The 20708-nt window shown below is 42.7% G+C and overlaps 1 protein-coding gene across 3 annotated transcripts in view; it reads right to left on the bottom strand.

Moving 5' to 3' along the window:
• The window catches only part of patj (PATJ crumbs cell polarity complex component), a 193416-nt gene that overhangs the window by 52913 nt on the left and 119795 nt on the right, over positions 1-20708 (bottom strand). For all 3 annotated transcript variants that reach the window (XM_085775262.1, XM_085775264.1, XM_085775265.1), the window contains exon 29: positions 3778-3974. In XM_085775262.1, coding sequence (XP_085631388.1) covers positions 3778-3974 — 197 coding nt within the window. The remainder of the gene's footprint in view (positions 1-3777; positions 3975-20708) is intronic.

Raw genomic sequence — 20708 nt, 5'->3', positions numbered from 1 at the left:
GACGGTAACTGAAAGGTCATTGGCCGTAAAGCAGCCGGATGGTTTAAAGGAGTGATATGTTAACTTTAAGATGATATGATTAGCATGTATCAAGAGCACTTCGTTTAGCGAGCACATGGGGTTTAATCATGGCTGACCGGAAGGGGGCAGTTGCACCGTGCAGTATATGAATATTAAAACAGACCACAAAACAGTATTTTGACATACATTTTTTTTTTACTGTTGTATTGCTAATATTACAATGATGAGAGAATAAATGACAATGGCAATATAAAAGTTATTCCCTCACAAATTGTTCCATTCATCCTATGTCACTGAAAGTCTTTTTTTTTCAATTTTAATATTTGACATCTGCACACAGTAAGGCCTCCTAATCTAGACAAATCTATACTGTAATTGCCATCTGATCAAAGCTGATGAATAAATAACACTATAGAACTTACATTTTTGATAATAATCATTTTACTAGACATGAAATATATTGTACCTATTTGTAACATGTTGCAACTGTCCCCGGGCCCGGGGTCAGTTGCAACATCTGACTCCTTACACTCAAATGCAAATTGTGAAGAATGTGGATTCTGTAATCATCTTTTAATTGTGTTGACTATTAACAGACAAATGTAAGTTTATTGTATAAAAATTTGGTTTGTCTAATCCAAACCGTCTCTGAGTAAGAGAGCCAAATGCAAAAAGTGTTGCAACTGTCCCCAGTCTCCCCTACTAATGATGATGAATATCATTTATTATTTGTTTATTTTATTTTTTTATTGACTGAACATCAACTGTAAATGCAATAAACTTTTCAAAAAGTGACAATTTGACAAGATATTTCAATATAAATTCATTCCACTTTACCAAAATTAAAAACAATGGGCTATTGTATTATTAATATAAATATTGTTATATTATAATTATATAACATACAATTATAATATTAATAGTATATATTGATAACCCTTTATTTTCTGGTCTTATTATGACTTATAACATGTTATCGTTAGCCTACACTGCACAACTCAACAGTGACGTGATGTAATACAACTCTATCAGCTGACCACGTTGTGTATTTCTCTAGATTGTGCAGTGACCTAAGATAGTAGGATAACATGAAATATGTGACTTTTTAGGGCACAAAATAACGTTTGTAATGATGTAAGTTATGTGTGATGGTCACTAAAGGAGAATAAACTGTTCGTTGTGGAAGGGAATTCTGACCCTAGTTAGTAAAAAAAGACTTTTGCTGATATCTTTGGACTGGAGATGTTAAAACTCTTCAAACTTCCCACAACCAGAGAGGAAGCTGACATGCATGTGCTGAGTAAAGATGCCGGCTCAGCCTTGCAGTGCGGCCGAGATATTAAAGGGATAGTATCATGTTTTTAAAGTGTGGTTGTATGATCTACAAATAGCCCCTAAGTACTTTAATTGCAGTAGAAGACTCTCTGCACTCCTCCTGTTAGCAACGCCAGCCCATAATAGCCCTGCCCAGAGATTTACAACATACAGTGTTGTGAACAGACCCAAAGAAACGGCCTATTTTCACGGCCTAAAAGAGGTTTTACCTGAAAAAAAAATACACAGTTCCATTGTTCACTATAATATAATTTTTTCCAGCCCTTCAAAGTGCAGGAAAAACACAGTTTCTTTTAGGCCGTGAAAATAGGCCGTTTCTTTGGGTCTGTTCACAACACTGTATGTAGTAAATCTCTGGGCAGGGCTATTATGGGCTGGCGTTGCTAACGGGAGGAGTGCAGAGAGTCTTCTATTTGGAGATCATACAACCCCACTTTAAAAAAAATGCTACTATCCCTTTAAGAGTGTTTCAACTCTACTCACTCCACCCTATGGCTTTCTGCACTAATGTCCGTTAACTATGCACATGGGTTTATGTGTGTGTGTGTGTGTGTGTGTGTGTGTGTGTGTAACAGTGTGTGTGTGTGTGTGTGTGTGTGTGTGTGTGTGTGTGTGTGTGTAACAGTGTGTGTGTGTGTGTGTGTGTGTGTGTGTGCAGGCTTCCCTCAGCTCAACATTAATGTTTCATGCAGCCGGTGACAACAGCTGTGATGAGGAGGAGAGAGAGAGAGAGAGAGAGAGAGACCGTGTTCAATATGTAAATGAAGGAGGAAACCTCCCTCCAGCTGCTGCACACACACACACACACACACACACACACACACACACACACACACACACACACACACACACACACACACACACACACACAGTTATTGACTTTCCTCCAGATGTTGTGCAGCGGTTTGTTCATCTCCAGCTGGATGTGATGTGATGTCATGTACAACAGCTGATATAATACCTATTGATTAACTGATTGATCGGTCGACTGACAGAGAAAACACTACGGGTCTGATCTACTAAAGGTTTGCCTGTATAGAAACGTGTGCAAACTTGATGTCACTCGCAAAATAAATGTGCCAGCTGATCTACTGACCGGGTTCACTGAGGACTGCGTCTCTCAAACGGGTAAAAAAGCATGTGCGATGCATTTAGTGCGTTTGCCTCGATGAATATGCAAATATGGGCGTTTCTGCCAGAACATGCAAAATATTGGAGGGAGTAGAAAAAAACGTGATTTATCAAACCTGAAACAGATTGCGGAGGAAGTTTTTGCGTCTTTATTTATAGTCCAGTAATTTTAGGCCAAAAAAGGGGTCAACGTTAAACAAACTGCAACAGAAGCAAACTCAACTGATTTTGTATCCTCAGCATGTCCTGAGTGAGGGAAAAAAAGCCCCGAAATTTGCAAATTTGCTCATGTTAACAAAGAATTTCAAAAAACTTGCAATACATTTTTTGTTTGTCTTAATGTAAGTAATAAACTCAGTAATTTTCATGGAGATATCTAAAGGTTAAAAATTTTACCCTATTCACGTGAAAAAAATGTTTTATATGCGTATAAATGGGATATGTTTGGGTGTTTTTCTAAACTTTCCCCTAATGGGATTCTTCGGGGCTTTTTTTCCTTCACTCACAACATGCTGAGGATACAAAATCAGATGAGTTTGCTTCTGTTGCAATTTGTTTAACCTTTTCTCATAAAATGACTGGACTATTAGTACGTTTGAAAGGTAAGTATTATCTGGAACAGCTTTTTTTTTCTTTTATTGATTTAATACCTGCCAGGGCTAAGAATGAGATTGGGGGTTAAACAGAGAGGAAGTTTGTTTTATCTGTGTGTCGTGTAAATTAATAAACTGAACAATCAATCAATTAGTTGAGAAAAATAATGAGTGGATTAATGTAATAATAATCGGTAACACTTTACTGTAATAGGTATTCATCAGATTGACATAACACTGTCATAACCATCAATGAATACTTCTGACAGCTGTGGTTAAGTGTCATTCAGTAAGTTATGTCACTTTTGATGCAAAGTTGACATTGTTTGAGATGTTATGAGAACTTGACATATTTTTTTAAAGTGTGTCCATTAGGTCTGCTATGACAGTTTAAATTGTCTTTATGTCAAGTTCTCATAACAAAAACATCTCAAACAATGTCAACTTTGCATCAAAAGTGACATAACTTACCGAATGACACTTAACCACAGCTGTCAGAAGTATTCATTCATGGTTATGACAGTGTTATGTGAATACCTATTACAGTAAAGTGTTACCGTATGATAAAACACATAAACAGCTTCTACTTCCAGACCTTTGTTCTGAAAGTCCTTCAGTGTAGCTACTTCCTGTTGGTGACACAGAAACACGGTGATGTTTCTGCGTCGTCATGGCGATGGCGCGGCCTCAGCCTCACCTCCAGCAGCTCGTCTCCGACCCGGATGCGTCCGTCCCGGGCGGCCGCTCCGCCCGGCTGCAGCCCCACCACGAAGATGCTGAGGCGGGAGCGGTCCCGGTTCCCCGCCAGGCTGAGGCCCAGGCCCTGCCGCTCCTTGTCCAGGTCCACGCACAGCAGCTCGCCCGGCAGGTCGCCATAGCGATCACACCACCGCTCTGCACACAGGACAGTAGAGGGACGGTCAGAACCACACTGCAAAAACTCAACATCTTACCAAGAATATTTGTCTTATTTCTAGTCAAAACTAATCTCATTCTACTTAAAATGAGACTCATCACATAAAAAGCAGCTTGTTTTTAGACACTTTTTACTTCTTTCAAGCAGATTTTCACTTGAAATAAGTAGAAAAATCTGATAGTGGAGCAAGTTTTTCTTTCTTATTACAAACACAAAAAACTTGCTTTCACTGGCAGATTTTTCTACTTATTTCTTACTTAAAAATCGACCTTGCTGCGGAAAAAAAATGTGTCACATTTTCGCCGCGACACATTCGCGGTCGGTGTGAAAGGACCCGTGATGAAAACCGGTGTTCGAAAAAAAATATTGACGCGCAAATTATTTTTGCACAAACAATACGTCTCCGGTGTGAAAGGGGTTTAAAGGGACATTGTGTAACTTCAGGAAAATCGATTATTTGGTTCTTCAGATTGGTTTATTTGTTTATGGTTTATTTGTTTATGGTTCCCTAAAAAAACTCCTTCCATCATCTTTTCATTATATATTTGCATACAACTATCAATTTCACACCTATTCCACACGTAACTCTTGTCACCTTAGAACCCAATATTGCTGTACCTCTCAATCACAGTTCTGTTACTTTATCGTGGGCCAAGAATATGGAATTTATTACCTGTACATCTTTTTGATTTATCTTTACAACAATTTAGGAGAGCACTAAAGTCTCTCCTGCTAACCAGTCAATACTTTCCACATGGTCTGCCTATCTAAACTGGGATTATTTTATATTTCTTATTATAGCCTATGTTTATCAAGCTTTTTGTATTGCATTGTACAATGTTAAATCATGTTAAACCATGTTTGTATTTATTATGTATGAACGACTTTTGTACCTCACAAATGTATGCTCATTAGCTTAGAGCTGTAGTCGGAGAATGCCGCCCTACAAGCCCCTGGAGGGTTTTTTGGCATTTCTCCTTCACATTGTCTTGGATTTTATATGTTATATCTTTTTTAACTTTGATATGTGAAAATAAATAAACAAACAAACAAACAGTCTGTTTTTCATTAACCAGTAATCCCCCCCCATTAACAAACTGATGCTGCATTCACCTGCAGTCGGGCAGACGGCCGTCGCTAACAAACCAGATGTCATTTTAGTCACAGAAGTCCAGAGAAAGACGGTAAAACAATACCACATCGCCATGACAACATATTGTCACGTGTATTGTTTTGCCTCGTGCTGACGGACCACTTGTTTACATAGAGGCTTGTTTATGTCCGTCTGCCGTCTGCCCCATTTCACCTGAATGCAGCATGAAAAATACACAACCACAACACTAGATAGGAGGAATTCCTACAGAATGTTCCTTTAAGCTAATTAGTTTTTCCAGGAGGAGGAGGGGAATGAGAGAGGATCTGAGGGTGAAGGAGAAGAGGTGAGGAGATAATCACATCAGAGACGAGTGAAGAATTAAACGATGTCAAACAAAACGCTGCTGAACAAACAGAGGAAACGTGAGCCACATACGGAGCTCCAGCTGATCTGTATCAGACTGTTTTTAGTTTAGTTTATTTAGATCCCCATTAGCTTTAGCCACGCAGCAGCAGCAGCTATTCTTCCTGGGGTCTTTTCATCATAATAAATGACAAATACAAACCATTAACACACAACACATTAATACATAAAACAGAAAATACATACAGAAAACACATACTCAATACAAAAACAAAACATCCAAGACAAACACTTAACATATGTTACCCGCTCCTACATTGAATCACTACACAACAAGGATACCAGGACCAAATTTACAAATATAGGCTACTAATGGTCAAAATTGCGATCAAAATAATAATCTCTTAGTTTCAATACGTGTTGTTGTTCCTTCACCTGAGTTAAATGCTGCTGTGTTAAACCACTGAGGTCTGTTAACGAGCTGCAGACGAATGAGTTTGGAGCTGACGAGAGGATCGAAACAAGAGAAGCGGACAATGCGGCTCCGCGATCACCTCCATGATCACCCCCGTGCTGCCCCCGCCCCCGCTGAGGAAGAACTAGAGAACTCAGCTGGAGTGGAAAAGCAACTTTACCGAGCCGTGAAAGTGTAGTGGAAAAGCAACTTTACCGAGCCGTGAAAGTGTAGTGGAAAAGCAACTTTACCGAGCCGAGCCGTGAAAGTGAAGTGGAAAAGCAACTTTACCGAGCCGAGCCGTGAAAGTGTAGTGGAAAAGCAACTTTACCGAGCCGTGAAAGTGTAGTGGAAAAGCAACTTTACCGAGCCGTGAAAGTGAAGTGGAAAAGCAACTTTACCGAGCCGAGCCGTGAAAGTGTAGTGGAAAAGCACCTTTACCGAGCCGTGAAAGTGTAGTGGAAAAGCACCTTTACCGAGCCGTGCCATGAAAGTGTAGTGGAAAAGCAACTTTACCGAGCCGTGCCATGAAAGTGTAGTGGAAAAGCAACTTTACCGAGCCGTGCCATGAAAGTGTAGTGGAAAAGCAACTTTACCGAGCCGAGCCGTGAAAGTGTAGTGGAAAAGCAACTTTACCGAGCCGAGCCGTGTAAGTGTAGTGGAAAAGCAACTTTACCGAGCCGAGCCGTGAAAGTGTAGTGGAAAAGCAACTTTACCGAGCCGAGCCGTGAAAGTGAAGTGGAAAAGCAAATTTACCGATCCGAGCCGTGAAAGTGTAGTGGAAAAGCAACTTTACCGAGCCGTGAAAGTGTAGTGGAAAAGCAGCTTTACCGAGCCGAGCCGTGAAAGTGTAGTGGAAAAGCAACTTTACCGAGCCGAGCCGTGAAAGTGTAGTGGAAAAGCAACTTTACCGAGCCGTGAAAGTGTAGTGGAAAAGCAACTTTACCGAGCCGAGCCGTGAAAGTGAAGTGGAAAAGCAAATTTACCGATCCGAGCCGTGAAAGTGTAGTGGAAAAGCACCTTTACCGAGCCGTGAAAGTGTAGTGGAAAAGCAACTTTACCGAGCCGAGCCGTGAAAGTGTAGTGGAAAAGCAGCTTTACCGAGCCGAGCCGTGAAAGTGTAGTGGAAAAGCAACTTTACCGAGCCGAGCCGTGAAAGTGAAGTGGAAAAGCAACTTTACCGAGCCGAGCCGTGAAAGTGAAGTGGAAAAGCTCTATAATACTACTGCTAATACAGATACTGCTCCTACTACTGCTTCTCCTTGGAGGAGAAACATAAATAAAAGAGGAGGAGGAGGAGGAGGAGGAGGCAGCACTCTCTGTTGAATAACACAAACACACGCGCGCACACACACACACACACACAGTGAGTGTGTAGAGGAACAAACATCTGGTTCTCAGTGTGTGTTTGAGGACACAACACCTGGTTTAGAGGTCGACAGCTGATGTTGTTCAGGTAACACTGCAGACACACACACACACACACACACACACACACACAGACACACACACACACACACATACCTCCTGCAGTGTGTGTGACAGCAGTGAAGTCGATCGGTCACACACTGATGAACACTACACTAGGAAACCCTGCAGTGTGTGTGTGTGTGTGTGTGTGTCTGTGTGTGTGTGTGTGTCTGTGTGTGTGTCTGTGTGTGTGTGTGTGTTAGTGTTGCTCTTAGCAAGGTGACACACACACACACACACACACACACACACTCTGTAAAGGTTGTAGCCTCCCTCCAGCCACAGCTGCACTGTGTGTGTGTGTGTGTAGCTTCCAGACTGTTCTCTGTTGTCTTGACAACAGTTGTGTATAATACCCATATATTTATATCAAGTACCTAATCATGATTAATAGAAGTTCATGTTTAAATAATATTCTTTTGATGTAGTTTTATGTTTGGGTCAAATAAATCAACCTTCAGCTGCGTGTCTCCTTAAATAACTGTGTGTGTTGTGGCTAAAAGAACGTTTTTCATAGAAGATATACGTATGGACTCTGGTTATATATATGTATATTTATAAAACGTAAAGGTGAAATCCTGCGATCTGATTGGTTGTTAACCGTGGTATAATGAGCAGTTACCACGGCTACTATTCTAAAGCCTTATCACAGCGTAGGCTATCACTCCGCCTCAGGCACGTATGACTGGTATGAATGGAAGTTGTTGTCATGTATCCATGACAACGGACTGTTGCAGTCCGTAGCAACAGACAGCTGATGTTTTTAGGATGTTAAAACTGTAGTAAAGTAGTGTAATTGACCCTTTGTTGGCCTTCTGATTGGTTGCTGATCCACCAATCAGAGTGCTCCTCCCCATGTCACATGTTGCACAACATTCTAAGGTTGGACAACCCTGGAATGAAACCCTATGAAACCAGATAGGTAGACAGCAAGTTTTTCGGCAAAAACTACTTTATAATTTTTCAATATAGTTAAAATGTGCCTGGGGTTCCTGCAGTAGCAACTCACGATATCTGGAACGTATTCATGGAGTCATTTTTATCCCATTCCCCAAACCTAAGACATCAATAAACATAGGCTACTGTATTACTTTAACCTACTGTTATGTATTTAGTTGAGCTTAGAACTAATAGGGTTTGGGGGTGGTCCACTAGGGGGAGCTGTAGACATAGGTCAGGGGTTAACTGCAAAGTTTTGTTTGTTGTTGTGTGCAGTCCCTGTGCAGTCCTCATGAGAAGTGAGCCTGTTTTTCCCTGGCTGTATTACTGAAGTGCTATTGAAGCTCATTCATTCTCTAGTCCACTCTCTGGTCGTGTTCATAGACAGAGAAGATCTAATACCTTCAAAGTTATCTAGCAAACGTAACATTACCGCTGCTAATGTCTTTTGAACTTTGTGAAGTTTTACGAGGAAAAACGGGAGATCGGCGGAGATTAGCTTGTAGCTAACGTTAGCTAGCGTCGTTAGCTACTAGCTAGTGAGTGACCAAAACAATGATTTTACCCCATTTTTCGGAAAAGTCAGGTAATGCCCGTTCAATCGCTATTGAGCCACGTCTGTCCTCTATCATGGACACTATTTTTCTGATGTATAAGTTAATTCAAATTTTCCTTACAAGCAATTTAAATCTGCCTAATTTTCAATGGTTTCCAATGGGAGTTAACCCTTCCGTGACCATTGTTTGTCCAACCTAGCAACAGTAACCGTGGGGGGCGGGGCCTTGACAAAGGGTCAATTGACATGTTGAAGGTGAACTTTGACCTCCAGAGGGTTAACAATGGTAGAGGGGACTGAGCAGTGACAGAGCTACTAGGAGCTAACGTCTGGACAGCTGGGAACAGCTTTTTCACAATGAGGCTATTTTATTGGATAATATGTATTTCTGGTTGAATAAAACTACAGGAAATTGATGCGTATCCCTCTTTCATATTGTCATTATTGGTAACCGTTTTATAAAAGCAATATATCCCTCCAGTCCGTGGTCTATGCTCATTATATTGCTTAAATATATACTCTGGACTCTTTGTGGTTAAAACAGTTCTACACATAAATGATAAATATCAGTGTGTTTCCTGCTGGTTATTAACAGATGTTTCCAGCTGTGGCCTCTAACTGCATCAGAGACAGAAAAACTACAAACTGAGCTGAGAAAAAAAAACAAAACGAAAAATCAAACAAGTTTAATTTGAGTCGAATCATCAAAGACGTTTTCCTCAGAACTGTTTCTTCAACCAGCGAATCAAACATGTGAAACATGATAAGCACATCAGCCTCAGTGTGTGTGTGTGTGTGTGTGTGTGTGTGAGGAACAAGGTGACGACAAGGTGAGACAGTCTTATTAGATTCACTTATCACACTCACACACCGAGGTTAAACACAGCAGGAAACTACTCCTACAAAATAAAAGCCTTTCCTGTCCTTATATGCTCAGACTGCACTTCCTGCCCCCCCCCCCCTCACCCCCCCTCCAACCCCCCCGTGTTAATTTAATTTAGACTCATTAGCGTCGGCGCTGGGATCAGTCGTCCGTCTGTTTGTGTTGTGCTGTTGTTTGATTCTCGGTGCTGAGAATATTTTTCTCTTGAAGCTGAACTCAAACGAGCTCCATGAATAAATCTGGATCTGGATCAGAAAGAAGAAAAGCCGACAGACATTAAAGCAACAGCATCGCTCCTCTTCTCTGCCTCCATCTTTGGAATCTGTTTCTATTTTTGACATTCAGACGCCGTCTTTTATTTTTATCCCAGTCGACACTCGAACGTCTCTCAGCTGGATGATCTGAGCCGACTCCCGTCCAGCGCCACCTGCAGGCCAGTCGCAGCCAGCAGCAGCCATGTTGTTTACACTGATGCTTCTCAAACTGGGCTCTTGAAATTTTGAAAACATTTTTTTACCTTTTTAACCTTTTTTTTGAGAATTTTTACCACTTTTTTCCTAGAATTTTTAAAGTTTTTTGAATTTTTTTTTACCACTTTTGAGAATTTTTTTTAACAGTTTCTTCTAGGATAAAAAAGTACGGAAGCCCTAAAGGGCCAGGTCCGTATAACTTTTTTTATTACCATTTTCTCGTGATAACGACTTATTATTTCGTTATCTCGAGATAACAAAGACAGTTTTCTCGTGATAACTTTTTTTTATGGTAAAATGTGTTGACATGGTTGCCTAGCAACAGGAGGCTACTGCTCAACTCGAGCATGGGGCAGTTAACTTCAGTCTACTCTACTCACTGGTGTGATTATTGTCCACACCAGCTGTCAACAACAACTTACCAGTAAGTTACACTTAATGTTAGTTTGTACAACGTCACTGTGCTGGTTTATTTAAGGGGCTACCGGCCGGTGGTCCCATCTATCCTGTTTCAGCTAAGCTAACGTTAGCTACTGGCTGCTGCTGCTGTCAGAAATCACAACCTTATCTCCAACCAATTCGAGATAAGGAATTTTTTTCACCTTTTTTAGGAGAAATTTTTGCGGAAACAAGCTTAAAATAGGTATAGACTTATTTAATTGTTTTCGGAACAATTTCTCATGTCGGGGCTTCAATACAAGAGGGACATTATGTAACAGAGTTTTGGTGTTGATTCCACTTCCACAGTGACAGCCAATCATATTTATCTTTATTCATGTATCACGGACGCTCACTGGTTAGCAGGGCTCTCCTCTCCTCAGCACATAATTATGGGCTGTGACGTAAACACAGTGCCAGTATGCGAGGATTGAGCCCATGGTAGGTTTGTTACACGAAGCACAGCGTTATAGCCACTGAAACTGTGTAAACAATGTAATGTAATAATGCAGTTATCATGATATTATGTTCAGGAAGCTGGCGACAGTTTTACATGGAACTAAATGTGTTACAGAGGGTTTGTTTTGTTTAATGTTTATAACTAGCGACCTTAGCTCGAAGGCTAAGCTAACTTGCTAATCTTCCTCCATAAAGCTGTGCTAACGAGTGCTGTGCTTGACCGTGAGCTGACCAGTCATTTCCTTATCATTGTCCAGGCAATAAAAGTCCTGAAGCTAAGAGAGTGTCGGTCCTTCTTGCAACTAAACAACACAACGCAGACAACTGTTACAATTACAGACGAGCAGCATGGAGGTATCTGGATGTTTTTTGGTGTGAGCAGATGGTTGTGTTGTGTTGTGTTGTGACGGTCCAGGTAAAAAGCAGCGACTCTGAGTTTGTGTTTGTTTGTTGGTTAAAAAGGAGATTTTACAAAGTCTGACATGAAAACAGCTCAGAGACGCAGAACAGCAGCGTGAAAACTAAACTAAACCCAGCAGCTGATCCATCTGCACCCACAGCTGCTGCACACACACACACACACACACACACACACACACACACACACACACACACACACTCAGGCTGTGTGTGATGTTAATGTAACTGGCAGTTGTAGTAATGCGCCATGGAGGGTGAAAATAGGACAATGTTTACCTGTGTGTGTGTCTGCTTGTTCTATCAGAGATGCCTCTTTAACTGCGGGTGGGAGATCGACTCCCTGCAGTAGATTGCCCCACCATCACACACACACACACACACACACACACACACACACACACTGATGTAACTCTGGGTATTTCAGAGAGCATCCAGAGTGGACAGAGAGAAGCTGTGAGCTGAGAGAAGAGAAGAAGCTTCATTAGAGAGAACAAACGGAGCAGCTGCAGGTGAGACGTCGCTCTGCTCTGATTGGTTCACACAGACGCCGTTTGATGTTTCAGAGGAGAGGGAGGAACGACTGAATCCATCCTCCTCCTCCCTCTGAGGGGGGGGGGGGGCTGTTACCCTCCCTCTGAGGGGGGGGGGGCTGCTACCCTCCCTCTGTGTGTGGAGCAGTGCTGCTGCTGCTGCTGCTGCAGTAGCTCCTGGAGGTCACTGCAATGCAACAGTAGCTCAGCCTGCTGCTGCTGCACACACACACACACACACACACACACACACACACACACACACACACACACACACACACACACACACACACAGAGTCCCCGAGGGAGGGGGCATTAATCTACTAGCACTAGACTTCGGTCCAGTTAGCAACAACCACAGACTGGCAGCAGGGGAGTTTCTGAGCTGACAAACACAACACCAGTATAATGCCAGTATATAAACACCATAACACCGATATAACAACGGTATAACACCATTATAAAACATAAAGGTGAAATCCTGCGATCTGATTGGTTGTTAACCGTGGTATAATGAGCATATACCACGGCTACTATTCTAAAGCCTTATCACAGCGGTCTCTGCTCATTCTACCACTCTAAGGGGGAACAACGCCCCTTAGTGGTAGAATGAGCAGAGACCACGGACTGGAGTGATATATTGCTTAAATATACACCAGTATAACACCAGTATAACTCCAGTTTAGCACCAGTATATAACCAGTATAAACACCAAACACCAGTATATAACACCAGTATATAACACCAGTTTAACACAATTAAAGGAGCAACAGGTCCTACAAATTAAAGTCCCACTATGTAGTTTTTCGACCTTCAAACAATGTTTCTAAAGTCCTTGAAGTGGAAGTGAAATGGTTAATAGGATGAACGGTGCCGCGGCAAGAATCGGTACTTCCCACCAGAAGCTGCTTCCATCAGTTCTTGTTAAACATGTCCATGTTTCTCACATTCTCTGTTATAAACTGTCTTCTTGTCTGTAACAACATCTCTGTCCTGGGTGATGATCCCTCCTCTGTTGCTCACCCTGAGCTTTCTCCTGGTTTTCCCTGTTAAAAGGGTTTTCCATGGAGTTTTTCCTCAGTGGATGTGAGGGTCTAAGGACAGAGGATGTTGTTATGATGGGATGTAAAGCCCTTTGAGACAAACTGCTGGTAAAAACGGGCTATACAAATAAAGCTGCCTTACCTTACCTTGCCTACTGTAATGAGAATCGGTACCAGAGAACATTGTAACGGTTGAATTCAGTTCAGTCGTGGTCCCGTTATGAGAGCAAGTCTAAACGAGGACGACGTTTCCTCTTGTCAATACGTGAATATTTTGTTCAGTCTGCACCTTGCAGAGTTTGCGCCTCAGTTTCTTTTGTTTTTTTTTATTTGACACACAGAACTTTCTGATGGCTGTAGGAGTCTCTCTTCTTCTGCGACAGTAAAAAGGGAACATTTACATTTTTTTTGGACAAGACGGTAATCTCATTCGATTTTCTTTTTCATTGAATGACAATTAGATGATTCGAAAATCATAAAAAAAAACATAAAATCCCGTTAAAGGTAGAGTCTGGAGTTTTGTTCGTTGCAGTTTGTAAACAAAACATTGAAATTGGGCCACTCCTCCTCCTCTGGGGCTAAGCTGTGTAGCCTCCTGCTCCTGACAGCAGCCGTTGTCATGACAACAAAGGAAAGGAAATAGTTGATTCTTGGCCGTCACCAACACCGGGAGCTTCCAGTGTTATGTTGTAACGAGTAGGAAGGTCGTTGTGGTGAACTGGGAAGACGGTGTTAGCGGCGGATGCTAACGGCTACCTCTAGCCAACGTTAGCATCGAGCTAGCTCACCACAGCGGCCCTCATGCTTGTTACCAGTCGAAGCTTTAGTTGTCGGTGACAACCACACAGGACTAAAGCCCATAGGTGATGATTAAGACGGATTTCATTTGTATAAATCTAGCGTTTATTTTTGGGCAAAAAACTCCAGACTCAACCTTTAATGGCTGAGAAGTTGGGATGTTGTTGAGGAATAAATATAAAAAAATTCAGAAGTTTTGACTTTTTTTTCTTTCTTTTTACAGACAAAATAACTTTAATTACCACACATTCACACAAAAAGTACTGAGAACAGGTACTACTGTTGTATACCGGTACCGAGTATCAGTACAGCATCGGTTCAAATGTGAGAGGAACTCATCCCCATGGCAACACTACAAGTAGGGGAGAGTGGGGTAAGATGAGCCAGTGGGTAAGTTGACCCACCCTTTGTTTCTAGGAAACTATAGGAAAAAGTTAGCATGTGACCAAATATTAGGGAGGCAGGCATCATTTCATGGAGTCTGTGAAGATTAGAACCACGTGAGTAAAGTGGTTTAACATTTATGACCAAAAAATCATTTTTCACTCTTGAGAGTGAATTTCGTCGATCATAAGTTTCATGAGAATTGTGTTTAGACTAAAAGAGATGATTGTAAATGTGTTTTCTACATGGGTTGTGGTATCTATGAGCTACAACATGAGGTAGTAAACTTAGCATGAAACTGCACCATTTTAGCTGTGGGAGCAATAAACCCAAGCTAAGGTAGCTGTGGGCTGTTGATCCATTTGTCCAGGGGTAAGTTGAGCCACCTATCCTATACACTTAGTGAATATATTTTGGCTGTATACGTCCAAATGATTAAATCAAGATTCTGTATGTTTGTGATTACAGTAAGTATGTTCCTATAAACAGGAAAAGTTGTTTATAGTGAGGCCAAACTTTACTTTCAAAGAAAAATCTCTGGGATTCTTCCCAAGATGCCACGTAATCGCAAAACTCCCCAAATCTCAGAGAGTTGGTGGCTCAGCAGGAAGTCCCTGCAGTTTGTGTTCACCTGTAACCTGGACGGGTGAAATATTAAGTAAAGGGGGAGGTAGGAGATGGATGGAAGGAAAGAAGGGGGGGTTGATCAATTTACCCCACTCCTATGGTCAACTTACCCTTGAACATGCTATATTTTAAAAACAGTTATATTTACACTCATTCTGTTAATTTGTAGGGATGCCAAACATCCTGAAATATATGCAGATGTGTTGGTTAGCAACACAACTATAACTGTCTTGATGTAGTGATCCTGAATACAAAAAGTGGCTCAACTTACCCCACTCTCCCCTATGACCCCAACCCTGAGCTAACGTAGCTTCACTGTGTCCAAACAACGTGTCAGAGCTCTGTCGTCCTATTGGTCAACATCAAGTTTCACGTCGTAGACAAAACCTCTGTTCATCAGTGATGTTTCACTACTCGTCTGTTTGTTGTTCAGAATCGACTCAGTGCTGGAAATGTTTGAACCGTTTCTCCAGGATCTCCACCCCTTTAACCTGTGAATAAGGGGATTGTGGGAAATTATTTGTTTTGTTAAAGGTATAATACGTAGGAATCCCCCCATCTAGCGGTGCGGTTGCGTATCTGAACATATTCTTGATGTTGCATTCAGGTGAAATGGGGCAGACGTCAGACAGACAACAGACGCTGCATGTAACAGGATAAACAAGTGGTCTGACCAGAGGTTGCGCTAGACTTTTTCGTCGCCGGTCATTTTGACTGACGGGGTCATAAAAATTCCGTCATAATCTATTTTTACCGGTCACTTTATTTATTTTTTTAAATGATAATAATGCCATATTCAATAGCATTCAATTTTAAATCATGTTTAATTCATATCAAGTCCAAACAAATTGAACAGAGAATGCTCCGGAGCAGAGTCTGCGTCAGAGCACATCTAACTGTGGGTCAGTCAGTGAATGCGGGGGTCACTTTCTGCCACTCAACATCTAAATACAACGTAAATACCTGATGATGACATCAGTTTTCTGTCAACAATCAACATGCTAACCCATGTGTTATACCAAAACATCCAAAGGAGCACGTTTTCACATAGGCACCGCATAGTGCACCGGCGTTAGCTCTCTCTCTCTCTCTCTCTCTGCCTCTCATTTCTCTTTTACGCACGCACGCACGCAGCCATTGCGCATCACTGAAACAACTGAAGCTATAGACCACACAGCCAGATGCAGCACAAATTCAGACAAGACAAAACCCACTCAGCTTTACGTGTTATAAACAATGCCACGGCGGGCAGAATACATTAAAATAAGGCTTAACGTTACCTTTGGAAGAGTTGTGCGCGGCGAGTGTGTGAAACGGGGTTACACCCCGCTTTTCCGAAGCCCCGCCTTTCCGACAATAGACTTCCATTCATCGTAATAGCGGGGTTTTCTATTTTTTCTAAAGACCCCGCTACTCCGAAAAGGCTATTGGGGAAACCCCCAGCGCGCAGTGCGCATTGATCCTTTTTTCCTTTTTGGGGTCAAACGGATCATGTGCATAATTACTGCAAAACAAGCAAATACTTCATATTAATGACATAATGTTCATTATGCTTCTAGCCTGTCTAGCCTCTACCTGGTCTTTTTACTAAACTTAACCAACTCCTTTCTTCATTGCCTAAGCCCAACCAAAGCATCTCCCTCAGTCAGCTGTCAGTGCGAGCGGCGGCTGCAGCAGCCTCGCGCCCTGTGAGCTCAAGCCGGCTTCAGCCGCGCTCGAGCGGAGCAGGGGGGGAGAAAAAGAAAAAAAGTGTATTTCTATTACTGTGTGGGAGATCTCCAACAACGGAGTCGGGGAGAAAGCAAGTGGGACAGATCTGCCCAGTCTCTGAGCAGCGCACGTTTCACAGACAAGCCACAAAGCAGAATGTAAACAACGTCACGCGGTTCAGCACCTTGGACAGCTGCGGGGGGGAGGAGGGGGTGTCGGAGTAGCGGTGTTTCGAAGTGGGGGTGTTTCGGAACAGCGGGTTGTCGAAGTGGAGGGTTGTCGGAATGGAGAGCTGTCCCCGTGAAACGGTGATGTCCTACCCCCACCGCTCTACCTGTACCGAGACACACCGCTGTGTAGCTACAGCTACGTAACTTAACAGCTGACTACTGTCGGCCCCTCGGACACTGCAGCTGAATCTCGCCCGTTAAATCATTATCGACCGTATATTTGCACTGACACGACTCCCATCAACATTTAATCCACTTGTAATGTTTGGAGTTTGAATACTGCGGGGAAACTTTCTGTCTTCTTCTCTGTTGTTGGTGTTTATGTGTGGCAGCCTTTACAGTCTATGGTGGCAGCGCTACAGCGCCACACACGCTCCACACAGGCCTGGGGTATGTACTACAGCGTTCTACTGAGCGCACCAGCCAGCTGTGAGTTTGTTTGTTTTTTAATCTAATTCTCACCATAGTGACTTTGTGACATTGTATATGTTTTATATCGTTATCCACCGCTCCATTTATTGATTATCCGCCGGCTTCATTGTAAACAAATGCACATGGCCAGACGGCCATGGCTGTGAATTGCAATCTGTCAAAATGACGGATGGCCTCAAAATTTTTCCGTCACCGTTTTAAAAAAACGGTCAATGACGGAAAATATCCGGTTAACGCGACCCCTGGGTCTGACAACATGTTGTCATGGTGATGTGGTATTGTTTTAGTAAAATGACATCCGGTCGGTTTGCCGACGGCCGTCTGCCTGACTGCACCTGAATGCAACACCAGTGCCTCCGTCCTTCCTCACACTACACAGTGGTGACAGTTTTAACAGGCCGTTTCCGTGGTTACCTACGGTCACGATGCAACATGGCCGCTAGGGCCATACTGCGATTCTACGATATTGCAGATTCTCTCTATGATTTTTAGACTTTAGCATTTTTAACATTTATCTGCACAGAAACACTGTAGGAGCCTATAAATTAACATACTCCATTATAAAGTGAACTTAAACCCTTTTCAAAACCTGGACTCTCTGGATGTAAAAGAGGCTAACTAATGCACATTGCACAATATTTAATTTTTTTCAAAAAAAAACAAAAAAATTTCAAAAAAATAAAAAAATCGATTTTTGAAAAAATAAAATCGATTTAAAAATCGTCAAAAAAGATATCCCGATAATTATGTGAATCGATTTTTTCTCCCACCCCTAATGGCCGCCTCGGTTCGGTGCGTGGCCCACTTCTGTATTTGTAACGACTTGTAACAACTCATTCTAAGGAACCAGAAAGCTTTCATCTGGATGCAGCTGTGATTCACCTTCAGTCAAATACGGATTTATGAAAGACAGGTTTGATTTTTGATCATAAAAAGACAAATAAGTTACAGACTGGGGCTTTAAAGCTGTATAATATATAATATCAACATCATTATCATATAATATTGGGATAAACAGTTCATTACATTAGCTGTTGTTCACCTGAACTGAACCAACACAGACTGTGACATTCTGCTTCCTCTTCTCAATAATGGATTACATTCAGACGGTGAGTTTCCTTTTGAAGTTGACAGAGACAAAAATACTAAGAGACACAGAGAGAGTGTGTGTGTGTGTGTGTGTGTGTGTGTGTGTGTGTGTGTGTGTGTGTTATTGTGTGTGTTAGTGTGTGTTAGTGTGTTATAGTGTGTTATTGTGTGTGTTATTGTGTGTGTTATTGTGTGCCGGGTCGGGAGGCTGAATGAGTGATGCATCGTCACCTGGGGAGCCCGCCAAGTCATCACCACACACACAAACATACACACATACACACACATATATACACACACACACACACACACACACAAACACACACACACAATAACACACACACACACACACACACACACACACAATAACACACACACACACACACACACACACACACAAACACACACACAAACACACACCTTGACCAAACAGTTGAACGAATCATTACATGGTGTTTTCTGTCTCACTACACACACACACACACACACACACACAGAAACAATGCAGCATAACCCTGGTTTGTAGAGGTGTGTGTGTGTGTGTGTGTGTGTGTGTGTGTGTGTGTGTGTGTGTGTGTGTGTGTGTGTGTGTGTGTGTGTGTGTGTGTGTGTGTAGTCAGATGAGCAGGAGAAGACCGACATGGAGACAGGTTAAAGGTGACCTCTACCTGGACTTAATGTATTGACAAGAACATAGTGGAGACACACACACACAAACACACACACATACACACACACACACACACACCGTCTCAGTCAGCTGTTGTGCACTCTCACACACACACACACACACTCTCACAAACACACACACACACACACAGATAGTGAGAGAGCAGAGCTACGAACCCGGTGGCAACATCGTCCATACTTCAGTCTTCACACACACCGCGATAAATCCACATGTGTCGTTGAGAGTGTGTGTGTGTGTGAGTGAGTGTGTGTGGTAACGCTCCGATATCCAGAGAACGAGATGTGTGTGTGTGTGTGTGTGTGTGTGTCAGCTGGCTGCTGTGATACTGAGGCAGAGAACGACGAGCAGCTCCGTTATACTCTCCAACCTCGATTACTCCCTCTCTCTCTCCCTCTCATCTCTTCCCCCTCCTCTTCCTCCTCCTGCTGCTGCTGCTGCTCAGCCTCCCCCCTCCTCCCCCTCTCCTCCTCCCCCCTTCCCCCTCTCTCCCTCTCATCCATCTCTCTCACTCCATCTAAATCTATTTTTCCTCCTCGCTCCATGCCAGCCCTCCTCCCGGAATGGAAACTTACAGACTCATTACTGCTTTCTGAAGACGGATGAATCCACAAACACCAAAACACCGACCGACCTGCAGCTTCATCCTGCTCCGTTTTGTAGTTCGGACTAGAGGTCTTCGGAAAAAACCGACATCCAGAAAACCCGAGGTTCCGACCCGACCCGGCTCGGGTTTGGGTCCACTCACAAGAAGTGACTCCGGGACCAGGTCGGAACCGGTGGAGTTTGCCTCGGGTCTCGGGGCTCTTATTGTGAAAGGCCGGGTCCTACGGTACCCGAGAGGACCCGGCGATTGGCTGTCACAGCTGTCAATCACCCCCGCCCGAACCCTAACCCTACAAAAACCGAATGACACTTAATGACAACGTTATGACATTGACATAATGTTTATGACACGTTCATTACAGTGTCATGTCAGTCTTATGACGATGCCTTCAAGTAAAGTGTTACCGAAAATACATAATATCTAGGCCGCACTTGAATCTAAGCGTCAGGTTTTCATGTTGTAACAGAAAGGCAAGGCAAGGCAAGGCAATTTTATTTGTATAGCCCGTTTTTACAAACAGTTTGTCTCAAAGGGCTTGTGTCAAAGACAGTAGGACTGTGATAGTCTGTTCTGGTGACGCTCCTCTCCTCCATGTGCATCTGTTTACAACGAAGCCGGTGAAACATCAATAAATGGAGCGGTGGAAAACCTTACAAAAACATATACCATGTTACGCCGTTTGTGTTTGTGTCGTCTAATCCGTCATAAACAAAAGATTACGGGTCACAGAGCGCGTTACGTTTGTGTCGCGGTGCAGCAGAGAGGAGAGCTGGGACACCGAGGCGGAGAAAAAGTAGCAGCTTAGAGTCCAGAAGGTGTTTCCCTCGAGTGCAGACAAATCTGGATCGCTGACAAAAACCCAAATCACCTTGGGAACCATGTAAAACACAAATATCCAGCCCATAATCTCATTACCTACTCCCCACAACCTCCCCTGACACCTGGGTACCTGTGATCCACCTCAAGGACTTTTCACATCACTTTACTGAAGAACCTTTAAAACATCTTGAATCTCTCCAACCATCG

The sequence above is a fragment of the Trachurus japonicus genome, chromosome 4, assembly GCF_045865225.1.
Source record: "Trachurus japonicus isolate A0001 chromosome 4, Traja_1.0".
Taxonomy (NCBI): domain Eukaryota; kingdom Metazoa; phylum Chordata; class Actinopteri; order Carangiformes; family Carangidae; genus Trachurus; species Trachurus japonicus.
The sequence above is the reverse complement of the archived record's forward strand: the minus strand, read 5'-3'. Positions and strand labels throughout refer to the sequence as shown.